The 16,088-nt window shown below is 37.1% G+C and overlaps 2 protein-coding genes across 2 annotated transcripts; one reads left to right on the plus strand and one right to left on the minus strand.

The window, feature by feature from the left end:
* Window positions 1-2,139: 2,139 nt before the first annotated feature.
* On the plus strand, window positions 2,140-10,544 carry LOC115450821 (transportin-3). The gene is given in 15 exon segments (XM_030178933.2): window positions 2,140-2,433; window positions 2,536-3,069; window positions 3,072-3,233; window positions 3,235-3,335; window positions 3,337-3,427; window positions 3,950-4,129; window positions 4,540-4,703; window positions 5,350-5,563; window positions 5,867-6,022; window positions 6,202-6,473; window positions 6,543-6,863; window positions 7,552-7,730; window positions 7,843-7,880; window positions 7,882-8,090; window positions 8,442-10,544. Coding segments are annotated over 15 exon segments (2,799 nt in total). The 5' UTR covers window positions 2,140-2,316; the 3' UTR covers window positions 8,503-10,544.
* Window positions 10,545-11,024: 480 nt separating this feature from the next.
* LOC115450826 (chromatin assembly factor 1 subunit B) lies at window positions 11,025-16,017 on the minus strand. The gene is made up of 7 exons (XM_030178940.2): window positions 15,761-16,017; window positions 15,280-15,510; window positions 14,602-14,810; window positions 14,020-14,289; window positions 12,308-12,514; window positions 12,071-12,210; window positions 11,025-11,933 (listed from the first exon to the last, which is right to left on the minus strand). Exons 1-7 carry the CDS (start codon window positions 15,887-15,889, stop codon window positions 11,314-11,316), a joined length of 1,806 nt encoding a protein of 601 aa, XP_030034800.2. The 5' UTR covers window positions 15,890-16,017; the 3' UTR covers window positions 11,025-11,313.
* Window positions 16,018-16,088: the final 71 nt, after the last annotated feature.

The following is a 16,088-nucleotide window of genomic DNA, read 5'->3' on the forward strand; positions in this document are numbered from 1 at the left end:
TTCTTTAATTGTATAGAAACATTTATCTATGAGCCATTTCTTTAATCTATTAATAAATAAGGTAAAAGGTAGTTCACGTAAGGTTTTCGGTATTTTATTATATATTTGAATGGTCATACAACCGGTATTTCTTTTATACAGAGTGGTTGACATTGAATTTAGTTTTAGCTTAGTTGGATCTCTGATAGTGTATTTATTATTTTGACATACTTTTCAAACAACTCAGAATGTTTTTGACAAATATACCAATTTCTAATATATATATTGAAGTTAGAGTAAGCAGTTTTAATTTTCTGAACAGTGGTTTGCATGAATCTAGTGGTGCGATCCCGCATATTGCCCGGAGACACTTCTTTTGTGCTATAAACACCCTACCTATATCTGTTGAGTTTCCCCATAACGATATGCCGTATCGTAGTATGGATCCGACATATCCATGATACGCCATTAAGGCAGTTTTTTCACTAGCTAGTTTTCTTATTTTTCTGAGTCCGTATACAAATCTGTTTATTTTGGTACAAGTTGTTTTAATATGAGCTTTCCAGTTGCAGTTTTCGTCTAGTGTGATACCTAAAAATTTTACTTCATTTACTTCATTAATTTCTTGGTTATGATAATTTATTTTTAAACTATTAGTCTTGTTATTGTAATTTTTTAAATTGAATTATTTTTTGTCTTATTTGTGTTAGCAGTTAGGTTGTTGTCATTTAACCACTTTGATATATTTTCTATTGTATTATTTAAGGTTTGTGTATAGTCAAATTTATTATCATCTTGTGTAATTACTACTGAAATATCATCTGCGAATAATGTACATTTATGTCTAGTTGCTTTCGGAATATCATTTATGTATATTAAAAACAATAGAGGTCCTAGAACACTACCCTGGGGGACACCCATAAGACTGAAGAATATAACTGAAGAATAAATAAATAAATAAATATAAAAAAAGAATATATAACTGAAGAATTTATTTTCCCTATAAGTGGACCTGTGTGACGTAGTCATTAAATTCGAGTCAACATGGGTAATCTCCACACATTGTTTTCGATGACTCAGGTAACTGTCAATCCATTCCAACGCCTTCCCTCTAATGCGATATAAGTCACATTTTCGTAGCAATATTTGATGGTCGACAAAATCGAAATGCCCATGTAGGTATGTTATCATCACAATTAAATTATACGTGGAAATATGTATTTACAAAGTCCTACCATAAACTTGATCATAATATCGAAAACAGTTTCAAAAACAAGAGATTATATATTTTACGTGGGTGTGGATAGCTTAATCTTTTAAAAATGTATAGTTTTATACTTTACAGTAGAATGGCATAAAAAACAATAACTGTGATCTATTGCGGGTTACCATCAATAGTAAATACTGTACTCGTGTCCCAATCTTGCATTTAAAAATTAACAGAATGCATCTGTAAGTTTTCATAACGCCCCGTATTATAGTCATACACAGAATTCCATGAAATATCAAAAGTAACTTATAATTATTGGCAATGAAAAACTATTTGTCATTAAAACTGACTTTTTTTATTTGTTTCGTAAGAAGGTACTCTATTTATGCGGTTCAGCTGGTACAATGATTCTTGCTCAAGTCTTCTTCTACCAAATTCCATCAACTGCCTTTGAATTAAATGTTTCGTTTCACATAGAAATATTCAGAATTGTAAGACAAACAAAATATGTAATCATTGCTTATGACTTTGCGGCGTTCTACAGGGTTGCTAAATTTTATAATACTATACATTGTCAGTATTATTTGGTACCTGATTGTATCTTTTTTATTAATATAATATTTAGCTATATCGTCACAAAATATGTATTCTGGAGAAAAAGGTACAGTGTGGTTCGTTTGTTTTTTGTACCAAATAAATACTTTATCACATATTTTAGATGGATGATGATCATGGTGATGTCTTCCTAGCCAATTTCGGATACTACTATAAAATTCGGATAGGCATATTATTCACTTGTTTTGGAGGAAATTTAAATAGCTGATATAATTAATTATATCATTTGAAAAATATATGTAACTAACTAATAAAAACATTCTAATTATTTTTTTTTACTTCGATATTTTAAAAGTATCTTTGAATAGAATTTTATATAATACTATGTAATATGAGTATTTATAATTTTATAAGCTGGCAGCTCGGGTACGTTCCCAATCTGGCATTTTATTCGAGTTGTTTGGTGATTTATTTAGTTTATTAGGTCGTTTCCACGTTTTTAGATATGAAGAAACACGATTTATAGTGATGTTAATGAAGCGTTGAGTAAAAGCGCGTGAGAATTCCTAAAAATGATGGAACCGCCGTCAATGGACACAGTGTACCAGGCTATCGCAGCTTTGTTCGATAACCCCAACGCAAGTGAAAAAGAAAAGGCTTCGTTATGGCTGGCAGACGTGCAGAAATCTGTGAGTATTTCTCATTAGCATACATTAATTGTTACATAAAAAGTTGCCAAGTAAACATTTTATGCAATTAGTTTATCCGCATAACCTGTGTGCTAATTTCAGATCCATTCGTGGAAGATCGCGGACCAGCTGTTACAGCAGAAGAAAGACATACATTCGTGTTATTTCGCGGCGCAGACGATGCGGGCTAAGGTCCAACACAACCTGTCGGAGCTGCCGTCGGAGGCGCTGGTGTCCTTGCGCGACTCGCTAGTGGCTCACCTGGAGCAGACGTCGCCGGAGACCAGTTCGTCGATACTGACGCAGTTGTGCCTCGCGCTCGCCGATCTAGCCTTACAAATGCAGACGTGGCAAAACTGTGTTAGTGATCTTATAAAGTCATTTTCTAATAAAAATGACTTTGCATTATTAGAAATACTTACAGTGCTTCCACAAGAGATTGACTCGTCAAGTTTAAAACTTGGTGAGAACCGTAGAGAGGATATTAAAGCAGAGTTACGTTCAAATGCTCACATAGTTACTATATTCCTTAAAGAGAGCATCACTAGCTCTCAGAACAGTCATGTTGCATTAAAAGTGATAAAATGTATGACGTCTTGGCTGCAAGTGAAGTCCATCAACATTCAAGAGGTGCCGCCCAGAACGCAGTGATTGGATTCTGCTTGCAAGTTCTAAGGGATCACAACTGTATCAACACATTACATGATGCAGCATCCGACTGTATATGTGCACTACTACATTGTCTAGAAGAGAATAATAACAATGATAATATAGAAAGACTGTTATTTGATAGTATATCCGGCTTTAGAGGAGAGTTACCACATGGCCGTAGCTCATGAGGAGGATGAGAAGGCCACAAATTATGCAAGAGTATTCACTGAATTGGCTGAAACATTTTTAGAAAATTATAGCTTGCACAGCAGGTGGAAACACACACTTTGCCATGAGATCACTGGAGTTGGCACTGGTCTGTGTTGGACATCATGATTATGAGGTAAACTGAATAAATATTCTTTGCAAGTGTTTTTATTCACAACTGCAAAAGCTTATTAATTATTGTGTTATCAAAAATTGGTCATAAAGAAAAGTATTTTATATTTATAGGCAAAATAATACTGCATTCTTAAACTTCTAATTTAATGAGCTCATTGTCATTAGAAATTTCACTTTAGGCATATTATTTACATATTATTAATATTCTATTGTATTGTGTTTGCTAATACTTGTTAAAACAAATTTTATGCATTGGTTGGAATACAGAGTTTTTTGAGTGTTATGTAAATACATTATTTTAATTATCAAAATAGGCAGCATGAAGACGAACTGGTATCTTATTCCTGTCAATAAATTCTTTTTACATTGAACATTGATCGAGGTATGATATAATATTAATATTTAATACATAACAATTACTACAACAAGTTTATTTACAAAACCTTAACATTTAGAAATAATTCAAATTTATTTAATTAGAAACAACAATAGATGTAGAAAATAATTTCAAATATTTTAACAGGTTGCAGAAATAACTTTCAACCTGTGGTATAGGTTGTCTGAGGAAGTGTATCAGAGAGATTACCAGCCTTTAACAGATGCATTTACGCCCCACATAGAGAGGTTGATAGAGGCTTTGGCAAGGCATTGTCAGTGCGAGCCAGACCACACACACTTACCTGACGAGACAGATGAGTTCTATGTAAGTATAAATAAAGTTATATCAATATTCTCACATATTTTTCCCTTATAAAGGCATGGTGAAGTGACCCGCATGATGCAGCAACAGATGGTAAGTGGACTGGGGTCTGGATAGAATGTTGGTTGATGAAACATGTTTATCCTTAACCAGTCAACATAATTAGCCTGTAAGTTTAATATTTATTAAAGAATTACTTAAGTCACTCTTAAATTGACATAAATTCTAGAAATAAGACTTAAGTCCTGGGATAAAAATTTGCCTATAGCACTTGGGTAACGTAATTGTAATTTTTTTTATTGGTTGGTATGTGGTAAAGCTTATGTTCTCAATAATAAGGTATGGTATGGTCAATTGTGTTACTGATGTCAAAAAGTACCCATACATCATCTTAACTATGGTTTCCTTTTTAGGTATTTCGCATGAAAGTGATGGGCCTGATCAAGGATGTGGTGTTCATTGTGGGCTCGAGCTCCGTGTTCCGACAAATGTTCGCCGCACTACAGGCAGACATTTCCTGGGAACAGACAGAAGCAGCACTCTTCATCATGCAGTCAGTTGCAAAGAACATTTTACCGTGAGTGTTAAGCATGTGGACTCTATAGAAATAAATAAAAAAATAAATTGCTTTATTCATCAAGCTGCACTTATGATAAGTCAAGGTACATGAAAATATTTAATTATTACATAAATAAAGTAGCTTATATAAACCAAAGACAATTTATATTGAACATAAAATACATGAAAGATTATTAAGTAAACAAAGAAGCCAGCTCAGGCAGGCAGGAATGAAAAAATAAAATGATGTATATATGTAATTTTAATTAACATAAAGGGAGGAATGCGTTCACAATCCTCACCGGTGAGGACAATAAAAGCTCTAACATAGTTAACCTACCAGCCTCTCACTAGCAGAATATTTGTATGCTTTCCATTCTATGGACTATTTTTTCTTGATTTTTTATCTGAGAATAAATTTTGTTTTTCATCTTTTAATGTTACTGATCGCTCATTTGAGTTACCATTGCTCATTATATAACATACAAGCGACATTGGAAAGAGATATATTTGCTTATGATATCTTATGTATTTCCAAGCTCCAATTCATGTAATAGACGTTTTTATTTTCCAGTAATTCCAATAGATCTGGATATTAATAAAAATCCAGTATTATGTCAAATGGAACAGTCTTTATTTTGATATAGTGACAATACTGTTCACAGGGAAGAATATGAGTATGTGCCTAAAGTGGTAGAAGCGATATTGTCTATGCCTGCCGGTGCCCACGTCGGCGTCCGCGAGACCTGCATACTGCTCCTGGGCGAGCTTTGCGACTGGGTGGAGCGGCATTCGGAGTGCCTCGAGCCGTGTCTGCAGTTCCTCATCAGGGCCCTCCATGACAAGCGGCTCGCTAATGCCGCTGCTACCGCTCTGCTGGTAGGTCAAACATTGATAGATATGTAGTGTCCAGAATTTTACAAGTTCACTCAGTTGATACCTTCATTGTGATGGAAGAATGAGTTAGTCAGTTATGTCGGAGTTGACGATCAAATCTACTCATGCTTTTTACATTAGGACAAATCAATGTGGCTTAAGAGTTTTTTTTACTATCCAAGATCCTTCAATATATATAATGTAGCAGCATGTTTTATCAAGTCACTTATTTACTCGGATTTACTGTTGAAAAGAGTTATGCCTTATTCTTTTACCAGCATTTTCGGCATGTCTGTTTATTCACAGAATATCTGTAAGTCATGTCGCGCGCAGGCGTCGTGCCACGTATCCACGTTGCTGCAGGCCGGGCAGCTCTGCGACGAGCTGGACCTGCCGCTGCAGACTTCTGCTGCCATCATGAGGGCACTGGCTTCTGCTATAGGCCAGCTTCCGCCTGATCAGGTAATATATATTACAAATGTAGATAAATTTCGATAAGAGGTCTCTATATACTTTAAGGGTGAAGTAAACATGGTGTTTTTAAATTCAAATTATATTTGAAAACAAGCATTGTGGAAATCAGGTGAAGATACCAAATAAGAAGTTTATAATATGTTAATATTATGAATGTTGTATTGCAGATGAGTGCAGCGATGTGTTCTGCAGTGGGCGCGCAGCTGGCCGGCCTGCGCGCTGCGCTCGACGCACTCGGGGCGGCCTCGGGCGGCGCGCGGGCCGCCGGCTCGGGGGGCGGCGCCACGCGCGGCTCCCGGCTCGACCCCGCCACGTGGCTCGACCGCACCGCCGCGCTGTTCCGCGACGTGGACGCGCCCACGCCCAGCGACCCCGACCAACACCCGGCGCTGCAAGCGTTCCACGACGCCTGGCCGCTCTTCGAAGAAGTCATGGAGAAGTATGTGTATAAGGTTATATTTAAGTAATAAGATAGTGAGTGTTGCAGCTAGCTGTATTGTGTCGGCAGGCTGGGCGGCGACGGGCGCGTGACGGAGCGCGTGTGCCGCGCGCTGCGGTTCAGCGTGCGCTGCGTGCGGTCGGGCGCGGCGGGGCTGGCGCCGCGGCTGGCGGCAACGCTGCAGCGGCTGTACTGCACGCACCGGCCCAGCGCCGTGCTGTACGTGGCGGGCGTGCTGCTGGACGAGCTGGCGCCGCGGCCGCATGCCGTGCCGCACCTGGTGGCGCTGCTGCAGGCGCTCATGCCGCAAGCCTTCCAGCTGCTGCAGCAGGAACACGGACTCAGGGACAACCCAGACACGGTCGACGACCTCTTCAGACTATGCATCAGGTCTACATTACACAACTACTTACATTTACTTACAAAGGCATGTTGAAGAATCATAAATACTTTATATTTTTTAAATCAATTAGACATGTAAATTATTTTACCAACAAAAGTGGTAGTCGATTTCAACAACATTCCCTTAAGTTATAAACCATACAGGCTAAGGAAATTATTAAGCAATATAATTATTTTATATACAAATGTTATCTTTTTCAATATTTAACTAAACACATCCAAATCATATATTTCAATAATTTTCTTAGCTCTACACCATTATTTGTAATTTCTTCACTTAATTTGACGAAAATCCGAACAACTATTTCGAAGACATTTCTATATGTACATTTTTTCCGATTTAAGCATCCTCTTACAAAGTAAAGCATATTTGTCAAAAACAAATTTCAAACAATAATTTATTGTACAGTTCATTTGATTTAGTTATGTTACATAAGTGACCAGCCCGCCAAGCCAAGAGGAACATAAGTTTAAACAAAACTTTAAACATCCGGTGCAGTATGCTTACTATATAAGGTTGCCTGATGCAAAAATAGAGAAAATATTAATTTCATAATCTGTAGTTGTTTACCCTTTTCTGCCTTCCTTACGGCTCGCATTCCTCAAGTTTAGTAACTATACCCATTCACATCTAAGGTACTGGCCATTATCAACTGACGTCTAATACCTCCCGCAGGTACTTACAACGAGTCCCGCTAGAGTTCCTGTCTAGTGGCGCGATGCCTGCTGTGATCCAATGCGCTATCCTAGCGACTAGTCTTGACCACAGAGAGGCCAACTCCTCTGTCATGAGATTTCTTTATGACTTCGTGAGGGCCGCCAACTGCTCCAGGCCAGAGAAACAGCAGATTAAAGGTAGGCATGTTTTGATTTGTCATCATTATGCATTTAATTTTTAGTTGAACAATATTTCAATTGCACTTCACATACATACGTACGAAGGTATTAATGATTGTTTTGTTTACAGCGGTAGCCGACGAGCTGCTAAATACGTACGGCCAGGGAGTTGATGTACGCGCTGATGGAGGCGTCCGTGATCCACCTGCACGCGTACATGCTGAGCGAGGTGGGCGAGGTGGTGGTGGAGCTGGTGCGGTGGCAGGCGGGCCGCGCCGACCTGCTGCTCGCAGCCGTGCAGCGGCTGCAGGCGCTACCGGCGCACGGCGCCCGCGCCACCGACCAGCAGCGCTGGCAGTTCCACCAGTACGCACTCAGGTCAGGACAGCTGCAGCCCGCGGCCGTGTCAGTGCAAGCAGCAAGTGGCAACAACAAATATATGGCGAAGTATGCCAAAAATTTCCGTCAGATTGGTTTTGTGGCGATTGAATAGGAAGGATACCCCACAAAAGCGGTGCGGATAGCGTCGCCGCTGCTCAGCATACGCAGCGTTGGAGCCAAGCTGCCGATGTGTTAAACCCATTATTGTGGCAGAGTGGTTATTGACTATAGAGTTTACATCAAGCAATTGCCTTACACCCAATATATTTTTGACCTGTTTAATCATTTGTTTGCCTTAAAAACCAATTCAAATGTATTAATTCTTATAAGACATTTTTTCTATTCCAGGGCAGAAAAATGCAAGGAAATGACGAGACTACTCCGAGACTTCGCCAAATTATACCGATAAGACACGCGTGGTATTTTATTAAAAATGCAATAGCATAATAATTCCTCTTAGACGTCAAGACTGAAGGACGTAAGATTTCTAATCGAACTAAAATCAAAACGAATAAATGCTAAATATTTATGTATGAACATAAACTTATGTGAACAATTTGAAAAAGGATTATCTGCAGAAAATCCTTGTTAAACTGAAAGCAGTGGGAAGTGTGTGTTACTCTTACATCTCACTTCATTATGTTAAATGCAATACAATATACTAAGTTTCTATCTATATCCGTAGTTTTTTCGATCGGAAGTAAATCGTATATTTGTCATTATTGGAACCATGTTAAACTGAAAATTGTTAAAATACCATTCTTCCGTCGTTACTATTTTATTTACCGAGTGATGCACAACAACGCCACGCTATTACCTATCACTGTAAGTGCGATAGGGCCCTTTATTTATTAATGTATGTACTAACCTTATAATGTATCATGTCATACACTTTGTTTTACCTCGGAGAGAAAAGACGTTGAATTTAACCACAATAAAAATAAAATGAAATTAGCCAAAGCAAAGATGAAACTCGCGATAATTATTCATATTTTAATAATTGTTAAGGTAAAGGTGACAAAGTTGATAGTTATTTTTTTTAATGATTTTCGAGACGCGACAGTCCCTCGCCAGAGTGTAAGCAACTACGTATATAAACATAAGCAAATTTATGCGAAGCTTTGAACGACGCAATACTGGCACTGTACTGCTATCGTGACCCTGACACATCACATGATTGGTGACAAATTGGCTCTTGACGAAAACTCAATGCTTGCATGCTTGCGGCAGATATTGACAAAACAAACAACCATGGACCTTTGTTCTTTCCTGAACGATTGGCAAGTCACCAGGAAAAGCTATGCCTCCGAAAACAGGCTCTGTTGATTAAATTATAATGAAATGTACTTTTATTTATAAATGTCAAATTTATAATTGGGATTTTTAAATAAGATTACTTGAATATTTAATTCTAGTCTTCAATATTCACTTATATTATTATAATACCCTGGTTCTATGTTGACACCAAAATTGCTCGAAAATCGAGGAAGTAATTGGATATTTTATATTTCGGTATAAACAAGAGCGAACAGGGATTTCGAACTTCTCGGTATCTCCCACACGTACGTGACGTCATAGCGTAAACGTACATCCTGTTTATCGATATTTGAATTAACCTTTTCCACTAGATTTGAAAGACCTCCAAGTTAGATTATTTTTGCGCGGATATTTATATTACTGTATTTTAGATTTTGTATAACGTAATTTATTGATAAAGATATTGCCATCCGATCAATTAAGCTGTCAGTTTTATTTTTGATTCTCTTCAATGCTGGGGTAAATAATTAATTTGGTCCTATATTACTAGTACTTATAAAATGTAGGTTTATATTTTACTCAAATTGGCAGATCGAACCTCATGCACTTGAATTTGTGATTATAATGTGACTTCCACTTAACATATTTCGATTGAATGCTACATGAGCTTTTCTTTTAAACAAGGATTGATGAAGTAATTTTACTATATTTCAATTGTCAAAAGGGCTGCGGTCCGTAACTTCGTGCAGTTGGGAATGATAGGACACCCGCAGTCCCTGCCGATAGCCTTAAATGTGCAAAATGTTGATGAAGTCTCATATCAAAGCAATAATATTTTATATGTATTCCAGTATGGAAGTAGATGTAATTTATCGATTTTTATTTGGTAACGATGATTTCATACTGCCATGTTGAGGATCATTGTAAAATTGGCGCCATTTTTATTTACACAGACAAGACTCGGTAATATCTTATTAGTCTATGGTATGTATTCCAGTTCGATGTATAATAGATAGCCTATAACGTTTGGAGACTAATTTTACTATTTTCCTCAATGGCGTATGATATGGCAGTAGGTAAGTATGAGAACAGTTCTGATCAGAATATATTTTGTTATATTGAGCTCATTTTTATTTCAGATGTGATAATACGCATTGAATTGTAAATATTTATTACAAATGTTTACTTACATAATTTGTTTTTTATTTATAAAGATACTGAATATTATAATAAAACGCTTTTGCTCGCGGCTTCGGCCGCGTGCAGGAGTTTTTCCAGGATAAAAGTCCGGCTATATATTTTCTTGGGATAGAAAGTAGCCTATAACCTTCCCAGTGTCTTAAACTATCTCTATGCCAAAATTTTATAAAAATCCGTTTAATAGATTTTGAGAAAATCGAAGACATACAGACAGAAAAGGGGACTTTGTTTTATATGTATAGATTATAATACCTATGCACTAAATGTAAATCGATGGAACCCCATTGATTTAATGGCGGTATAATTATTTTATAAGCAATAAAATTGGTCTTATTTCGTGTTTGGTACCCAGATTGAGCATAAAGCAAGCAACATGCAATGTCGCATTATAGAAAAGGAAGCCTTCTCTCACTCCTCGCCTCTCACTAGTCTTATTCTAATATAAACCTGTAGTGAGGCTGCAAAAAAGGTAAATATGCATTGATAATAATTTATTTCAAGTAGGCATTGGTTTTCGTTGTCAGAGCTTGTTTTTATTTGACAAAATTTTTATCTGAAATGATTTGAATAATAAAATTATTGTTTGCACAAATTACAAAATGAAAATACAAATTATTTGTAATCAATTAAAACATCAGCCTTATCACAAAACATATGTGTACTAGTATTTTTGAACCTTATTTATTCTTATTTAACGTTTCATAAAATTCTTTGAATTTGACATTAATTTTTCTTATATTTCTAAACCTCATTCAATCTTCACTTAACATTTCTTCTTACTGTTTTTTGGGCTGGAAAGCGTCACAAAGCTGACCCTTCGCGGCGCTTTAGGGCTCGGCGCTGAGTTAGTTAATGCTGGTTGCTTGACGTCAGTCACTTTGGCCTGACGTAAGAATGGACTATCTGTTTTCACTTGGGAACTTTTAGGACTGCTTTTTGATGAAATTTTAGTCTGTTTCAGTTCAGTAGTTTTGTTTTTAGGTGATTCAGTCTTAGGTTTTGTTTCAGGTGATTCAGTTTGGGATTTATCTTCAGTTGTTTTCTCTTTAGGGGACTGGGATTTAGAGCCTTCAGTCTCGTCATACACCAGCTTGATGTCTTCACTGTCTTCTATAACCATCACATCTGCATCCATTGGTTCACTTTCTTTAGGCTTTATAATTTCGTTACTACTGTTATCTGACCATGACGGCATCGCCACCTCTTCTAAAACATCAATTTTAACTGGTGTTTTAATTTGAGGCTGTGTGGGTTGTTTTTTTGGTGACTTTTCTGAAGGTGCTTTGAATTTAATGAACGTGTCTATTGTGCCTACTTTTGGTTCCTCTGGTTTTTCTTTTGGAGGTTCTGGTGCTTGATCTTCTGTCGGTACCTCCATTGGTTCTGTAAAACATGTAAAATGTTAATATAATAAAAAGACATAAATTGATTCATATTCATATTCATAAGAAATTGTAAAGTACTATTTTAGAGAGAAATGAATTGTGAAAGCATAACCTAAATTAAAACTAATCACTGACCTGCAGCATCCTGGGCCTTAACTTCATCTGGTAAAACTTCTCCAAGCTCACCTTTGCCGAATGTGATGATGGAGCAGAACCCATCTGTGCTTGATGCCACTAGAGTGCAACCATCGGGAGACCACGTTAAATCTGTCAATCTGCATAGACAAATTTTAATTTAACCACAGAAACTACAATTTTAGGCATATAGTATTATATATTTACCTAAAGGGCTAATTACGTTGTTGTTTTTACCTAGTATAATGTATATTAGAGATCAAGGCAATAGGCGTCTTCTGCTGCGTGTCGTATACCAGTACGGAACGTTTAGTCCCAACGGCGAGGAGCATCCTGCTCTGCAATGGGAAGGCGGGCGCGGGGCCGCCGGCTCTCAGTGCGAACCGGCGCGGACACCAGCGCGTCACCAGCGCCGGCTCACCGCACGGCAGGATGCATGCTGGACTGCGGATCATTTCAATTTCTTATGAAGGACATGGATAAAAACGGATTTAATGTGAGTGAGTAATACTGCCGTTCGCTAGTTAATGTAGCGCTGGACAAAAAAATTCGCCAAAAGTACAAAAGAATGCTTCTTGACAACTATCAGCTATATGGTTGACTTTTAGATATCCAAAAATAATCTTTTGCATGTGGCTCCGTCTGCGAGAAAAAAAAATCCGGAAGAAATATTTTCCCAGTACAAAAAGTAGCCTATAGCACTCAAGAATAATGTAACTTAATATTAGTGAAAAAAAAAATTGGTTTAGTAGTTCCTGAGATTAGCTTATCATCTATACTTCTATACTATTATATAAAGCTGAAGAGTTTGTTTGTTTGTTTGAACGCGCTAATCTCAGGAACTACCGATCCAAACTGAAAAATTCTTTTTGCGTTGGATAGCCCTTTGTTCGTGGAGTGCTATAGGCTATATATCATCACGCTATACCCAATAGGAGCAGAGCAGTAATGGCCAATCTCAGGAACTACCGGTCCAAATTGAAAAAATATTTTTGCGTTGGATAGCTCTTTATTCCTGGAGTGCTATAGGCTATATATCCTTACGCTATACCCAATAGGAGAGGAGCAGTAATGGCTAATTTCAGGAACTACTGATTCGAACTGAAAAATTCTTTTTGCGTTGGATAGCCCTTTATACGTGGAGTGCTATAGGTTATATATCATCACGCTATACCCAATAGGAGCGGAGCAGTAATGAAACATGTTGCAAAAACGGGGACAATTTATTAGTTTTGAGAGCGTCCGTTGCGTGCGCTGTGTAAACGGTTAAAGTTATGCAACAATGATGTATGACGGGATTGTTCCTCTTAAAAAGTTCTAAAAAATATATTATAAAACAAAGTCCCCCGCTGCATCCATCTGCCTAAACGTGTTAAACGCAAAAACTACCCAACGTATTAAGATGAAATTTGGTATGGAGACAGTTTGAGACCCTGGGAAGAACATAGGCTCCCGGGAAACTACTACTTTTATAACGGAAAACTTTAGCCTGAAAACTTTATAACGCGGACGGAGCCGCGGGCATAAGCTAGTACTTTTATATAAAGCTGAAGGGTTTGTTTGTTTGTTTGGAAGCACTAATCTCAAGAACTAGTTGTTTGGAATGTAAAATTCTTTTAGGGTTGGCTAGTCCATTTATCGAAGAAGGCTATAATAGGCTATATAACATGACATTATAACTACTGTTGCTTGCACTGCGTAAACGGTGAAAGTTACGCAACAATTAAGTATGACGGAATTTTTACACTTAAAAAGTTTTAAATAACAAAGTGAAGTCCAAAAAACTACTCAACAGACTTTGATGAACTTTGGTATGCAGAGATTTTTAGACCCTGGGTACGACTTAGGCGGAAAAATATAAAGTGGAACTTTGATGATTATGATAAAAATATCAGTCACTTATGATAGGGGTAGTCAAGACAAGACAATTTATGTTGAAATTAACTTACACTTTCAATGAGTATCTTGTGTAAATATATACAGCATTGATAGGTTTCATGTCAACTTTCCCCTGTTCTGGTTCCACTCTGCCTGCAGGGACGGCGATGAGAAGCCCGTCTGGACTGAACTGCAGCCGACGGTAGAATGTCTGCAGCGTGTCGTCATGGTATAGCCGGACCTTTACCTGGTGGAGGGAGTGGTCCTTGGGAAAGGGGAGGCAGGCCTTACTGCTGCGAGATGTCACCTTCTTTGTGTTTATGTCAAAAGTACGGAAAATTCTATAAAAAAAAGTTGTGAATGTTAAATTTCCTTTCTGCATATACAGTGAAAACTATTTATAGCAACATTGAATGGACCATCTAATGTACATGCTATAACTGATAGTTGTAATCAACAATATATTTATAGATGTATTTATTGGGTCCTTACAATTTTGTCATTATAACAAATTTCATTATATTTTGAGTACTTTATATTGGGTAATAACGTTAAGAATTCTTTTTTGCAGTATTTTCAAATACAATGAAAATTTAATACCTATTCAATGTCATACAAATAATGATTCTAGATAGGTTTATAAGATGGCTTACCTGTCCGTACTTGCTGATGCAATATATTGCCCCCTGGGGTCCCAAGACACACCCTGCACAAACCCCTTGTGGTCAGTGAGGATGGAGTTGTACCTACCACGCCCCACATCCCACATCAGCAGCTTGTTGTCCACTGAGCCTGACGCTAGATGCTTGCAGTCCAGACTCCAGGTCAAATCCAGGACATCTTCCATGTGACCTCTTAGGGTCTGAAAGGGAAATAAATATTTATCGCTATATGGTCTAGTTTTATGTCAAGAAACATATTAAAAGGTGATACAGTAGGAACCGGTTATAATGACTCTGGTTATAGCCACGCATCAGTTATAACGAATAAATTGTAAAGACTCTTTAAATAAATGCATATAAAAATCGTATTGTTTATAACGACTATCGGATATAGCGTCCCGATTCAATTATCCCTTCGATGTCACTTTAACCGGTTTTCACTGTATGATGGTTGAAATAAATGGTTCAAATAAATTATGATATAATAAAAGAGAATGAAGTTATGTGAATTATTTTTTACATACATATATTATACATAAATAACTTTGCCTTAATGTCCTATATTTTTGTCAGATCTAAACAAAATATACCTGGTTCAGAAAAATTTTATACTTTACAAACTTTGTGTATCGCATAAAATGAAATTGTAATTGTAAAAAAATAATTCACCTTGTGTATAACCCAAGTTTCTTTATATTGCTCCTCAATCTGTTCAGGAGCAGGAGCTACTTCTTCAGTCTTCTGTTTCCAGATGAATATGATGGACTCATCGTCACCTGATGCCAAGTACTGTCCATCAGGCGACCATCGCACCACATTCACCGCTTTTTGATGACGAGCGAGATCAGCTGCTACTTCTAAGTTTACAGACCCAGATTCCGTTGTAGAGAGGTACCATATCTATGGATAATAGTAACAATATAAGATACTTTAATGGGACCTTCAAGATATATTTATTAAACTTAGTATTTCACCACAACAAAGAATCGTGGGTCAAACAAAACGACAAATTTTTGGTTACAACAAAAAAATAACAAGCAACAAACTTTCCTTCAATTATCAAATAAGTATGATTTAGAAATATGTAACCTAAGCGCAATTGAATCACAGAATAAAAAATTATGATCATTAAGAAAACATATTTTCATACCAAGACATGGGAGTCTGTTCCTCCAGTTGCGAGGCGCAAAGGCTCGCTAGATTCTGCTTTTGGCTGAAAATCAACACTGAGCACGGGGTCCCTGTTATGCCATGATATTTCAGGAATAGCGAATTTCATTTTCAGTTAATATTTTCACTTATATTAAAAAGAAACTATTTCACACTGCACTTTTGTTTGGCGCCAAAATTACGCTTTTTGTTTTTAATTTTTACAGCTGTCAGTACTACATTGCCATTATAAAATAATACTGTATGCTACGAACATTGAACGTACAGATTTTTGTAGAGTTGTCATACATTATTTTCAAATATGATAT

This window comes from Manduca sexta, chromosome 24 (assembly GCF_014839805.1).
Source record: "Manduca sexta isolate Smith_Timp_Sample1 chromosome 24, JHU_Msex_v1.0, whole genome shotgun sequence".
In the NCBI taxonomy this organism is placed as follows: Eukaryota; Metazoa; Arthropoda; class Insecta; order Lepidoptera; family Sphingidae; genus Manduca; species Manduca sexta.

Coding starts and splice junctions, on each gene's coding strand:
- LOC115450826 (XM_030178940.2), bottom strand. CDS start 15,889: ATGAAATTCGCTATTCCTGAAATATCATGGCATAACAGGGACCCCGTG. Junction 15,511..15,760: donor GAACAGACTCCCATGTCTTG/GTATGAAAATAT, acceptor TATTATCCATAG/ATATGGTACCTCTCTACAAC. Junction 11,934..12,070: donor TAAGGCCCAGGATGCTGCAG/GTCAGTGATTAG, acceptor CATGTTTTACAG/AACCAATGGAGGTACCGACA.